Source organism: Pan paniscus, chromosome 14 (assembly GCF_029289425.2).
Source record: "Pan paniscus chromosome 14, NHGRI_mPanPan1-v2.0_pri, whole genome shotgun sequence".
NCBI lineage: Eukaryota > Metazoa > Chordata > Mammalia > Primates > Hominidae > Pan > Pan paniscus.
Window position 1 is genome coordinate 41,183,948 of NC_073263.2, and position 14,909 is coordinate 41,198,856.

A 14,909-nucleotide genomic window follows, 5' to 3' on the forward strand; every position below is an offset into this window, starting at 1 on the left:
TCAGGAGTTTGAGACTGGCCTGGGCAACATAGTGAAACCCCGTCCCTACAAAAAATACAAAAATCAGCCAGACATCGTGGCACATGTCTGTATTCCCAGCTACTGAGGAGATCTTGTCTTAAACAAACAAAAAATAAATAAAGTCATTTGGATGTGGTACAGGAAGGAGGTAGCTGCTTTGTCAATAATCATAATTTTCAGACAAGTGTAAAATATACAAGTTAAATTTTTTACCTTGAAATCAATTACAACTAAACAGAAGAAATATAGGAATTAGTTAAAAAATAAAGTAAACATCTATACATAATAGAACATAACTAGCATTTTTAAAGCCCTGGGAGGGCTTCAAAAGTGATTGGGCCCCTTCCCAGTCACTCTCCCCTAGATTTAACTCTTCTGGAATTTTGTGTTATTTTTCCCTTGCTTTACTTTAAATTTTTACCACGTATGTATTTATCCTTCCTAAGATCATAAAGATAATTTCTTATGCTTTTTCTAAAAGTTTTAAGGCTTTATCTTTCATAGTTAAGTCCTTAGCCTATCAGGAATTAATTTTTGTGAATGGTATGAAGTGGGGATCTGCATTCATCCTTTTCTCACATGTATAGTTTATTGTCCAAATACCACTAACTTTTGCCCATAGCAACAGTATCATAAAACACAGTTTATATGCAGGTATCTGTTTCTGGGCACTGCATTTTGTTCTATGGTGCATTTTTCTATTCCCAGGCCAATACATGGTCTTAGTTATTGAAGTTTTATAATTATCCTTGAAATTTAATAGGAAGAGTACTTCTGTCTGGTCCTTCTTCAGAGACTTTCTGGTTATTGTTTGCCCTTGCAATAATGAGTTGCATTAGCTCTCTGCGTCCTTATCAGTACTTGGTATTGTCAGTGTTTTTTTTATTTTAGCCATTCTAACGGGTAGGTACTAGTATCTCATCATGGTTTTAATTTGCATTTCTCTAATGTCTAATGATGTCCAATAACTTTTCATGTACTTATTTGCCATCCCTCTATCCTCTTTGGTTAAGTGTTTGTTCAAGTCTTTTGCTCATTTTTTTTTCACATTTACCTTTAATTTTACTTCTATATCTACCTAAATACATTGAAATCTATGAGTTCACAAAAATATATCCAATTCCAATCTAATAACTACATGGTTCATTCTAGTTTTCTTCCTTTCAGTATCTGTAATTCCCCTCTCCAACAGTTAAAAATTTGTTTTCATTATCCTTAATGTATTTTGTTACCCTTCATATATTTACTTTCTTGCTCAAGTCCACTGTATGTGACCCATCTCCCATCTGCACCACTAACCTTACTCCCTGGGCAGATGCTCCACTCTACCTGCTTGGGTTCTGACAGCCCATAGGGGCTGCACTCACACAGGGACACATACTTCACCTTACTTGGGCTCCTACATCCCACTCCAGGCTGCCCCTTCACAGGAATGCCATCTTCATCCTGTTTGGGCTTAATGTCCATCACTAGTGGTTACCTCTCCCCACCATAGATGTCCTTACCTTGCTTGGGCTCTGATCTTTGATAACTCACACTGGCCTACTATTTGCTCATTTGTAAAATTAGGCTATTTGCCTTCTGACTGTTAAGTTTTAAGAATCTTTATAGACTCTGGATACCAGTTTTTGTTGGAAATGTGGTTTGCAAATATTTTCTCCCAGCCTGTAGATTGTCTTTTCATTCTCTTAACAGTGTCTTTTAACAGAGCTCAAATTTTAAATTTTGATGCAGCACAATTTATCAATTTTCTCTTTATATATCATGACTAAGACACTATTACCATGTTTAATAGAAGTGGTAACAGTGGGCAACCTTGTTTTATTTCTAATGAGAAAAGAAAAGAAATACTTTTGATGTTTCACCATTGAGGATGATATTTGCTACAGATTCTTATAGCTATTTGGTATTAGATTTTAAAAGTTATACAAGTAATAATTTAGATGCCACTGATAACTCTATGAAAAAGTTAATAAGAGGTAGCATACTCATTTGTCGATAGTTTCATACATAATCCAAAGAAGTTCACATAAAGCAAGAAGGCAGTGTGGTGTGGTAAAAGGATGTGTGTTAGAGGGCTGGCTAGTCACACTTGAGCTCAAATTCCATTGCTTATAATCTTTGTGGCCTAGGGGATATAAGCTCTGTCTGTTTCTATTTTTTCATTTGTAAAACCTCATAGAATTGTTGTAAAAATTAACTATCATGTATGAAAGGGCTTAGAGCAGCACACTGCCTATTCTGTTGTGGCCTAAAAATATTACTGTCATCTTAAAGGCTGCCTAGCTGACTCTAATCTTCTATTTAACAAATACTCATTAAATACCTCCTATGTGGTAGGTACCACACTAAGTAGCAGGGATATAGCTTTTAATTTAACAAGGTCACTAGTCGTACAGGCTATAAGAATTTCTACAAGGTTAATAGAAACAGTGCCTTAACTTAGCTTTTACTTTCTAACTTTTTATAATAACATTATACTTCTATATTGATTTCTTCAATCAGAAGAAGGTAATTAGAAGATCAATTTTTAAAATAGTTTTATCTCCAGAAAAAGTCCCAATTTTTTTTTTACAGCAGCAAACATTGTAGAAAGCATATAAAACACATCTCTTTCATATCAAGGCTGCTGTAAACACTGTATTTCAATAACATTTCATTTTGAATTATATGATAGCAGATGCTTTTAACTTGATAATTAGGAAAACATACATCAGAGTCCTAAGCCACATTATCCATTGAGTTTTAGATTTCAAATCTTATATCCTGAAGTACCCAGCATTCATTAACTATATTAAAATTTTGAGGCATACAAAATTGGAGTACTGTCAAGCAGAGCCCATATTTTTATCTTTAAATAATTCTATCATCCCATCTAAAAGCTACAAAGGAAATTATAAAAATTAAATGTTTAGTCAGAACACATGGAGCTACATCTAAGGTTATTAGATGGCAACTTGGACTGAAATAACTTTTATAATTAATTTCCCCACATTTCCATCAGAGGAAGATGTTGCCCAGTTTCACCTACAGTCAATTCAAACAGCTTCTCCTTTATAGGTAACAGGAGATAACAGAAGGGCCCATCTAAGAGAAAAATCAATTGAGACAATTAGCCATTATACTATAACCTGGATGCTGCAAAGATATGATAAATCAGAGCAAAACTCAATGGAAAATAAATCTATCTTCATGACTGTTGAAAATTTTAATCTACAATAATGACAACCCAACAAATTTAACTTTACACAGGAACAAAAAACCAAATATCACATGTTCTCACAAGTGGGAGCGAAACATCGAGGACATACGGACACAAAGAAGGGAACAACAGATACTGACACCTACTTGAGGGTGCAGAGTGGGAGGAGGGTGAGGATCAAAAAACTACCTATCAGGTACTACGCTTATTATCTGGATGACCAAACCATCTGTACAACAAACTCCTGTGACATGCAATTTACCTATATAACAAACCTGCACACGTACACTTGAACCTAAAATAAAAGTTAATAAATAAATATATGGAATGTGTAGATGGAAAAATAATTAACTTTAAAAAATTATAGAAGACATGACAGAAAATTACCATCAGAAGGTTAAGCATTTAAACTGTATTACATGAACCCCCACATATGGAGAATACTCATTTCCCCCTACTAAATTCTATCATTGCATTACACTTTCAATGTTAATTTTTGAAGTGTAATGAAACTATTTAGGTATAACATATTTTCTACTGACTGGTTTGGAAGGAAGACTTGATCCAACATGTTTACCAGGAAATTATGTTTTTAATTACCCCTCAAACAGGCTTACAGATTATAGGTCAAACTAAGGGAAAGAAATATTTATCCGATAATTTAAAAAATGGGTGCTTACCATGAGATCTGGAAAACCAACAACTATTGTAGCATAATTGTTCTCATCTGAGAGAATTCTGTTGGGAGAGGCAATCTTTTGTTCCACAGCTGAACTTAGATGTTCAGATGATAGTTGATCACTGGAAATTTTATGAGGTATGCTGAACTCTGTTTCTGAAAAGTATCAGACAAACATTAGACACCATATGCTCCTGAAATGCTCCAGGAATTAATTTTTTGCAAGATTTTATTCTCAACAAGTCAAATGGAAAAGAACAAGTTAAAAAAGAGAAAACACTTTAAATTACATTCATGGGCTTTTGTTTGAAAAAATGCTGTTTTTATAATCAAGGCATCTCCCCAAAGTGATTTCAAGTATTTACAGAATTCAAAATTTTATTAGGAATAAATATTATAATTAATAGCTCCCTGTAGAAAAGATGTAAAAACTGACCCAACCAAGGGTTGGCAATGGTATGTTTTAGATTTTTTTCATAAGTACTATTCATCCCCCAAAACTGTGATAAATTAAATAGAAATCCCAATAGTCTGCAGAAAAAAAGATGTTATCCTAAATTAGACTTGCAACCTAAATGTATATAAAAATACTGATCTGTCAGTTAAAAAAATTCAAGGACAGAGCTTACAACAGTGAACTTCCTTATGACAATTTGAGATACTAGATTCTTATTTACTATTTCTGGTGTAGTGACTAAGTTTTTTCTTTTGGTGTAAACTTAACATAGGCTGGTGTTTTGTTCTTAAATGATTCTAGAAGACAGTATATGTACAAGCATGCACTTACACAGCCATAAACACAGAAGACATAGTATTTACCTTGTGTAACTCCAAACCCTGTGCTGGGCGGCTCCTCTTTCAGCACATACAACTGGCAAACCCCACTACCCTCAGATTCGATGTGTGCAGGCTTAGTTAAAAGATATTTCCTGCAAACAAACAAAACATCTAGCTTAAGTGAAATTTTTCTTTTTCTAATAGTAATAAGGCCAGACTAAGAAAAATTAGATTCTCCTCAGTCTCTTTTTTATAATTCCAGTATAATTTGCAGTTTTAGAGTTTCGTCATGAATTAACAAAGAACTTCTCAACACTGTGTTAAAGAGCAGTGCACAACAGCAATACAGTAATGAATGTGAGGCAAAAATCCAATGCTTCCTATAAGAGAAAGGGTTGTGGGGAGGGGGAAGCAACTCTAATGGGGTACACTCTTATTATCATGTAGCCCTCTCTTGATAAAACTCTTTGATCAGCCAGGAAGGGGGAGTATGACTTCTGATTTGTGATCAGCTAGGAGACAGATGCCCTCACAACTGTAGTCTCCTTGATCTACTTATTTTTAACATTTCTAAAATATGGATGTATATATAGGCAGAAATCCTCTGCAATGAGATACTTCTGCTTGTCAGCAGAGGGGCAGAAAGAGTCTGCACTTAGCTAGTGGAGTTGTGCATGAGAGAAGGTGCTCAAAGTTGACACTGCCTTTCACCAAGAACTGCACAGTCCAATGGGTCAGATAACATAAACATAAACATAACCACATCCAAACCAGAATACACAAGATAAAAAGAGAAAGAAACTTCTAAGGTGTGAACTCTGTGAATTTACAAAGAGGCAACAGCTCTAGGATGGAGACTGTGGCTCTTTGAAGGGAAAATCTACTTTGAAGTATCTCCAGTTTAGCAAGAATACAGTGAATTCTCAATGTACAAATAGGAAAAAGCCCAAATAAATATGGATCATATGAAAAAGTCATGATTTTTTAACTGTTAATTTCAATGCCATTTTCTGAGAAGTGACATTTATTTTTTCTCCCCTCCTCAATTCTTATAAGTCTCATATATAGAGATGCTGCCAAACACAGAAATTGTTAAAGGACAGACACAGGAAAGACAGAACAGTAAAGATGTTGGATAATTGATAAATAAGATTGAGCTACAACATACTCCATGATACACTATATAAAGCCACTCACTGATTTGTTTTGCTCTCCACCAGAAGCCATTTGTCCTCTGCTACAAGGAAAACTGTCTTGAGGTTGATGGGAAGTGAGATGGTGTGAGTTCGCCCTTCTAGAACATCCAGCACAGTCAGGCTATTCCTGGAAAAGAAGAAAACTGTATCTGAAAGGAAATGGTGAGGATAATGGTTGAGTAATCTGGCATAATCATTTCATGATACATTATGCAACCCATAAAAAGAATGTTTTAAGATTAAGTAATAATATAGAAAAATGTTAATTAAAAAAACAGATATGCAAAATTCTAAACTATGTCAGGGTGTGTATAAGTAAAAATAATGGAAAGTAGTAACCATTGCCATGTTAGTAGTGGCTATGTCATGGAATTGTGAGCACTAGCTTTTCTTATATCTGTTTCTCAATATTCTGCAATGTGGGCAAGTTACTTTATATTAAAACATTCATAATTTGGTTACATTCACTTTATAGTAAACAAGTATAATCAAAATAGGAAATAGAATGGGCCAAATAAGAACTCCAGTTTAAATCCTCTATAATAAAGAGCTCACCCTTTTTCTTTGTAGAACACCAGCCAGTTTTTGTGTGAAAATTCTTTACACATTTTATAAGTTTCCTAAAGACAAACAAAACAAGATATTCACATTAAATGTGTCAGATACAGTCATGTCCCTCTTTAGCTACTTCCTCTTAAATAAAATAAAGTTCTTCAACTAGTAAAACATGTAATTCTCAAACAAGCTATCTATTTATCTGCTCTAAGACTCTTATGGTAAAATGGATTAAACTATATATCAAAATTTACTGTGAACTTTGTACTAAAACCTCTTCAGAATAAATTTTTAAAAACAACACCAAACATTGTTAAGAAATAACAGGCTATCTGATGATTAACCATGGAATTTACACCATAAAATAAACACATGGGAAACACTTCATTTCTTATATTAGGATACATTTATGACATTTTAAAAAATCACTCTTTTCATAGTCTTTTAAGACCTAAGTATGTTGACTTGCAGGGCAGAGGGTAAACCTTATTTTAAATCCATTATTTTTTTCTGAATGGTAGAATAAATTCTCTTGTGTTGGCCTAAACTATTTGCTTACTAGTTTAATTTAGTTAATAAACTAAAACACTTATTTGTCTAATAGAGGAAATTAGGTATCATACTCACAGTTTCATCATATAAATCCAAAACATAACTACATAACTGGAAAACAGGTTAAATTGACTCCATGATCAGAAATTTGTTAAAAATACCATATTCAAATAGTTTTTAATTTTCTCTTATTGTTAGTCCAGTCCTGGCAAATCTTCATGCAAGTATAATGTCATAAAAAGAATTTATTGATATTTAATTATACACATATCTATGGTTATATATATCATGTTAAAATCTATACGTGCATAACAGGAAATTCTCTTGCACATTACAACAAAAAAGGCACTTAAAGGGATGGGCATGCATGCATCTTTCTGGTTAGAAAGCTATAGAAATCCTTGGCAATTTGCTGGACAAATGTGGTGTTTCTTACAGCTTCTTCTTTGTTCCACCAGAAAGGTTTCTTAGTTGTAAACTTCTCAGAAGGGAGGATGAGACGACGAAGGGCCCGGCCAGTAGTATCTAACAACAGGATAACATCACTCTGCAAATGATAAAAACAGTGAAAAGCTCAAGATTTGTTCTTTTTTTTTTTTTTTTTTTTTTTTAAAGCAGCAACCTCTTGGCAACCTGACAGTGAAGGTTATAGTGATAAATCAAAACAAAGACAATATTGTAATACTTAAGAAATATCACAAAGACATTAAGTGATTTTTCTTAAGCATCACAAAGAATTAAGTGCTTCTTAATTTAAGAATTTAAAATTTTTGGTGGTTTTATGAAGACGTTTCTAAATATGTGATGCAGAAGGTATTCTCTTTAAATATTTTTATGTAAAAACCATTTCCTTTTAAATATAAGCTAGTTGAAACATGATTCTGTTTTATTATCTAGTTATAAGGAAATTACAAGGATTGATGATTTTAAGAAGTTCATCTACCTGTACCAAAATTATACTTAGAGAATGCTCTGTTGAAAGCTCTCTTATATTGTGCATAATTAAATCTCATTTATCTTTTTCACAAATCCAGGTTCAATTTAGAAAATAGGTATAAAATAGATATAAAGAGAACTAAGCAAGAAATATGAAGGACTCCAAGAAACTAGCTAGTAATGAATGTTTCTTCATTTAGAAATTCACCAAGCTTGAAGAACCTTCATAACTGGTGCTGTAATAAAGTACAAACGACAGATTTCTGCAGCATTATTAATCATAGCTATGCAATGATGTAATCTTTCAGTAATTAGGATATGTTTTTTAAGAAAATAAATAAACCTTATGTGTTGAAATAAATGAACTGAAATACATGAAATAAAAACTTAACATTGAGAAAGCCAGAAAAAATTAAATATTTTAAAGGGATGCAAAGAAGTTGGCTTTTTAGTTAAAATATAAAGAATTTTGAAGATTAGACTAACAGGTTTGCAGAAAGGTACCTGCAAGTTATTTGTCAGACCTCATTGTTATGCGGGTGTCTTTTCTTTCTTTGTTTTATTTTATTTTAAATGTGGGGCTCCTCCAGTTATCCTAACTCTTGTGAACTTTTCATTTCAAGAAGAATTTCTTTTGGAGAAAATAAAGTCACAAAGCACATGAAGAATTAATACAAACCTTGAAAAATATAGAAAACAATAAAATGTGAAGTGTTTGTTCATTTTTTCCATCATATTTATTGAAGAGCTTATATTTAATATAAAGAATACGACAATGAATTAATCATGACCCTTGCCTTCTGTCATATAATTTAGTTAGAGAAATAAAAAGAAACGTAAAAAACTGAATGATTCATCTGCAAATCTAGCATCTCAGTGTGGGTTTAATTTTATTTTACAAGCTAATTTTGTGGAAGTGTTCAAGAATTAAAATAGTATTTGCACCATATAACTCACTTCACACCATATACTCTGAATTTTATTTGTATTAAAAAATTTTACTAAGCATGTTAACAAAGCTTAAATTTCTTTCATAAACATCACCCTTAGAATGTATCATTCTGTATAAGATATAATTCTCCATTAAGAATGTGTGTTAGAAATATTCTTTTAAAAATTAACATATAAGAAGTATCATTCACCACTACTTGACAGTTTTGAAAATGGTAATGATACCTTAGAGTTTTCCTTAAGAAAAAAATAAAGTTAAAAATTTATAATCTCTATTCTAGATTAAATATTTTTTGAATAAGTATTTTTTGATGGAAAAAATATTTCTTGTATAATAAATATGTACAATGTTAAAATGAATTCTTAGCACTTAAGCAATTTGGGATAATATTAGCCTTTGTAAGCAAAGGAAGTCCTAAAAATGTTTCATGCCCAAAAATGAGTAAGCATAAGAATAAGCAGTTGATTAAACAAATATGATCAAGCAGAAAAAGAAGTTAGTATCGTCTTCCATTTTCCTACCTTTTTAGGGTCTAATACGTACATATTCATAACATGGCATAAGTGAACTGAAAAACTGTATCTTTCTAAGTGACAGAAAACATGTATTTCCAGCCACTGCTGTATTTAGAATTAGTTTATAAGCAATTGGCAACATGAAGGAGTTCTGTTGCTCCATCCTTTTAGATGTTAATGGTTTCCTTCTGTAAATGACTAATGATAGATTCTGTCTGGGTTTAAAAATAGAATTTTGCGTCACACATGAGTACATGTAACTGTGGCTTTGGCACTCCTTTAAGGGGGGCAGGGAGGAGATGCGAGTGAGCAATTTTATTATGTTTGTATTTAACTGGGAGAAAAGTAACCTCTGGATGACCTCAATGTCCCTAAATCTGAAATTCTAAACTTTGTACAGATGTAATAAATAATCTCATGGGGAGTGGGGGAAGGGGAGGGTCTTTATTTTTAGGCATGGCAAAGTTTCCCTTTCCTTACTTAAGATTTTATTTTAGCAAGGAATTTTTGAACAACTTCTTAAACTAACCAGGGTCATGCATCTGTAGCAAAGCTTTATGTTAAAAAGACAAGGAATAGCTGAATTCATGGAAGTACTTCTCTATAATATTTTTGCTTCATTTTCAGTTAGGGTAGAATGAAGAAGAAGGAATTGATGGCAGTCCACTTATTTTTCATTCCACTAGAATTATTTATCAGTTGTTAAATTTCACAGCTGTGTGCTGTTCACATGGAATTTTACAGGTCTGACATCTTGACAGAGGTATATTGTAAAATAGTTAAGACACTCTCTCTGGGAAAAGAGAAGGCAGTTTAGAGGACAGGTAGAGAGGAAGTATACAGATAAGGTGTGCAGGTCTGCTCAGGGTTCCGAAGCAGTTTTCTGGAAAACTTGAAACTGTGGCCAAAGGGGTAAGTAAGGCAGTGTATCAGGAGGCAAGATGCTGGCTATGGAAGTCAAGCACAGCTTCACAGTGAAAATCAGATTTTCTTTCACGAAAGTAATTGAAATTAAACAAGGTATTAATCAGCAATGTTACCAAATAATTGGATCTTTTGAGGAAATAAAACTCTTGCTGAGAACCTACAAATCTGGCACTTTTATTAAAGAATTTGTGTATGTAAATTTGACAGTTAATTTGACAGCTGAAAATGTGGCAGGACTGTTAAAATAAATATTCCAAATGTAGTCTCATCCAATTTTGACTGATTTACTAAATTACAAACCACCAAGATATCATGTACCTTTTATGACACATTGTTTTGGCTATAGAGTTAAATTCAATGGCATCGATACTTTGTTGAAAATCTTTAAAGTAAAACCCTCATTCCAATTTTCAGGAGATAAAGTTTTATAAACAATATCTGGATATTTATAAATTCTGCTCCTAGGAGAAAGTAAAAGTAAAAATAAAAAAGTGAAAACAAAATCAGAAAAATACTTATAACTCAGAATTTGTGATAATTTCTGGTGGCAAGGACTAAAGTTAAAGTTGACTTATTTCCTCAATGAACTACTGACATATTATGCAATACTTTTCTCTTGATTAGTGAAAGTATTATTTCTTGGTAGCACTTTGCTCTTTAAATATTCATAAGTAACAACACTGCATTTAAAAAATATTTTCCCATTATGAGTACTTTTTAATTTTCAAACTAATCTTTTTCCCCAAATCTGTAGTGAGTGAGAGAGTAGGTGATGTTTAATTCTGGTAGGGTCAATCCAATATGCTATGAATCTCAGTTCTGCTATGTACTTGCCAGACAAGTTATTTGAAGTCTGAGCCTCAGTCCTCTCATATGTAAATGTGGCTGAGAGCTATCCTCACTGGGCAGCTGGAAGAATAACATGAGTAATGTAAGCAATCTCTTACATGTTATGTCATCAGCATTTAACAATTGATCCTTATCTTTGAGACATTCATCACTTGCATTCCTAGATAACACACTCCTCAGCTTATCTATCTACTCTATTGGTCACTCATTTTCAAACTCATTTTCAAATCATCGATTCTTCCTCATCTCCCTGATTTCTTAATATTTTACTGCCCCAAGGCTTAGTGTTTGAACTTCTGTTCTCTATTTACATTCACTCCCTTGGTGAGTTCTTTCAGTCTCATGGCTTTAAAGAACATTTGTTAATGAATCCCAAGCTTGTATTTCCTGGTAGGAGCTCTCCATTGAACTCCAGTCTTATCATCTACGTGGATATTTAATAGACATCTCAAACTGAATCTAATATCATCTGAGCTTCCCTCCCAAACTGATTGCTTCCCCATCTTAGTCACTGGCAACTTCAAGTTGCTCAGTCCCTAAATTTTACGGTTGTCCTTCACTTTCTCTCTCACCCCAAATATTGGAATTGTTAGGAAATCCTGTTGGTTCTACCTTCAAAATATATCTAGAATCTGTCATTGCTTATGAGCCCCATCCTCCTCCAAACCACCATTATCTCTTAACTAGTTTCCCTCATTGTGCCTTAGCACCTACAGACTATTCACACAGAGCACGCAGAGAAATCCTTTAATCATGCTAGCTCCCTGCTCAAAACCTCCTAATGTCTTCCCCTTTTACTCACAGTCAGGACCCAGAAACTTCAACAGCCTACAAGACTCTACACCAGTGGTCCCCAACCTTTTTGGCACCAGGGACCAGTTTTGTGGAAGACAATTTTCCCACTGACTGGGGAGGTGGGGTGGGGGCTGTGTGGGGGTGTGAGATGGTTTCAGGATGAAATTATTCTAAGATCATCAGGCATTAGATTCTTACAAGGAGCGCACAACCTAGATCCCTTGCATGCGCAGTTCACAATAGGGTTCACACTCCTATGAAAATGTAATGCTGTGGCTGATCTGACAGGAGGTGGAGCTCAGGCAGCAATGCTTACTTGCCCACCACTTACCTCCTGCTGTGCGGCCCAGTTCCTAACAGGCCAGGAGCCAATACTGGTCTGCGGCCTGGGAGTTGGGGACCCCTGCTCTGCACAACCTGCTTCTCACCACCCCCTTCACTTTGCCCCTACTCCAGCCCACAGTGTAACCTCTTTATCTCACCTCCTCCTACTTCCCTCTTATTCCATCTTCCCCACTACACTTCTTTAAAGATGAAGAGGCATGTTTCTAGACTCTGGGCCTTTAAACCTACTATTCCTTTTGTCTAGAACTCTCTTCATCCAGGTACCTGTTCTCCTCTTCACCTCTCTAAAATCTTTGTTTAAATATCCCCCTTTCAATTAGACAATCCCTGCCTGCCTTATTTTAAATTGCAGTCTTATTCCCTCTTGTTTCTCACCTTCTAATTTAAGATATAATTATTTATTTTGCTTATTGTCTATCTTCCTGGATCAGAATGTAAGCCTTTGAGAACAACAATTTGTGGGTATTTTTGGTCACTGCAGTATTCCCAATAGGAGGCACATGATATATATTTGTTGAATGAATAATATGCTTAGTGTAGTACTTGGTATATACTAGATAGATAATAGGTATACAAAAACATTAGGCTCCTTTCTACTGGTATTGTATAGATTAACTTAGACCTTTAGAATGATCACTAATTGAAGCACAATCTGTCTTCTGATATATGTGTTTTGTTTGGAATTATTTTTAGCCTGACTCCGGGCATCTGTGCTTGTCATTAGTACAATCTTAGTGTACTAATCCATAATAAATGACGGATAGAACTTGAGCATCATTAGATACTGATGGATCTCACTGTATTCCCTTTGGTGTATTTATACAACTGTCTCTACCAAAAAACGTCATTCAGGTCTCAGATAAAATGTCGTCTCCTAAAAGGAAATATCTCAGCACTCTTTTTAATACCATTCACCTCAATTCCTCCTACCCCATCTGCATCACTCCCTTGGACATTACTCTGTTTCTATATGTAACAATTATCATTACCTGAAACCGGCATGTTCATTTGTTGGTTTACTTGTCTATCTCCCCAAAGTGACTGTAAGCTTCATAACAAAGAATCATCTGACCTCAGATGTCAATAGTGTAGAGGTTGAAAAACCCTGACTTACCTGTTTCTAGAGGTATAGGTCATGTTGAAGTCTCTAGAGAAAAGAAGATATTAGCCTGCCTTTGTGGTACTGATAAAATGCAACTCCTGACCCATCCCTCCAGCTCCTCTCCTTGATCATCATGAAAGCACATCTTTTCAGTTATAGGTTTCTAATCACTCTTGCCTTTCATGTAAGTCATTCTTCACATAATTGTAGCCTGGTGTGCATTGCCTGGTGTGCATTACCTGCTGCTCATGGAGAACCACTTGACCTTTGAGAGGACTTCCCAGCGGTGCCACTGTCACAAAAGGGTGCCAAACGCCATTGGTTGTTCTTGGGAAGATATCAAAAAAGTCCACAAAGAAGCCACTTTTCCCAGTCATATTCATAAAGTACAGGGAAGCGGGATTGCATGTAACTACATAGAGAGTATTTTGCTCATTTTCTGAAATGACAAAAAGGTGTTAATTTTGTGGCTGGCAACCAATTCTCTAATTGGCCAAGAGGTCTAGTGAAAACTGAATCATGAATACACAGCTGGAACAGAGTTGGAACTCAGCAGATGATTTGTATCATGGCTTGATTAGGCTGAAAAGACCATGAGAAACAACTTAGTTTTGACCCTAAATGTAGATAAGGTCACACCTACCTACTTGAAAAAATTGGTTATCTATTTGTTCCCCAAAGAATGTCATAATATCCTGTGATAAAACCATTAAATATTAAACAATCCTCAATGTCAGGAAATTCTTCCTTGTATGACAGTAACGTGCTTAGTGCTACAGTGAAGGTCTGTTCTCTTGTTGGTTCAGATGGACACCAGTTGGTCAATGTCTTCTATCTGCTAATCTTGCATTTTCCAGATAGTTACTAGCTCTTTAAGATTTTGTTGCTGTAAATAAGTAATTCCATTTAAAAAATCTTAGCTCTATGGATCTTATTTTCCAAATTTTTGTTCATATTTGAGTATTTCCTACTATAAAATCTCTGTCTTTTCAATCTGGGTACCTAAGTCCATTTCCTTACATTTGAAGAAGTCAGTGCTTCTTCAAATTTCAAGTGCCTATGAATCACCTGGGGATCCAATAAAACTGCAGACTCCGCTTCAGGAGGTTTGGGGTGGGGTTTCAGATTCTGCCTTTCCGACAAACTCCCAGGAGAGGCTAATGCTGCTGGTTTGAGATCCTCCCTTTTGAGTAGCCAGGCTCTGGACTAAGTTTCTCATAATCTCTTATGTGGGCACCGCTGAAGCAAGGGATTAAGTTACTTTTGCATAATAAATGGTATCAGCATCACCTATCACCCAGGTATCTATTTTACAACGGTCATATTTTCCAAACCCCAAATTAAGACATGAGATATGACAATAAGATACGTCATTTAAATTTGGGACTACCCTGGAAAATCTGGAACACATATGTGTGTCTGTGTGTGTATGCATCATATCTATTTATTATATATAATGATATATTATACATATCACACATATTATATATAAAGATACAGTAAATT

General features: G+C 34.5%; 1 protein-coding gene across 1 annotated transcript in view; it reads right to left on the reverse strand.

Annotated features, from left to right (window-relative positions):
- VWA8 (von Willebrand factor A domain containing 8) overlaps nucleotides 1-14,909 on the reverse strand; it is a 393,066-nt gene that overhangs the window by 118,813 nt on the left and 259,344 nt on the right. The window contains exons 29-34 of the mRNA XM_003806896.6: nucleotides 13,643-13,842; nucleotides 7,419-7,529; nucleotides 6,431-6,495; nucleotides 5,877-6,002; nucleotides 4,722-4,831; nucleotides 3,904-4,058 (exon numbers count right to left, since the gene is read on the reverse strand). Coding sequence (XP_003806944.2) covers nucleotides 3,904-4,058; nucleotides 4,722-4,831; nucleotides 5,877-6,002; nucleotides 6,431-6,495; nucleotides 7,419-7,529; nucleotides 13,643-13,842 — 767 coding nt within the window. The remainder of the gene's footprint in view (nucleotides 1-3,903; nucleotides 4,059-4,721; nucleotides 4,832-5,876; nucleotides 6,003-6,430; nucleotides 6,496-7,418; nucleotides 7,530-13,642; nucleotides 13,843-14,909) is intronic.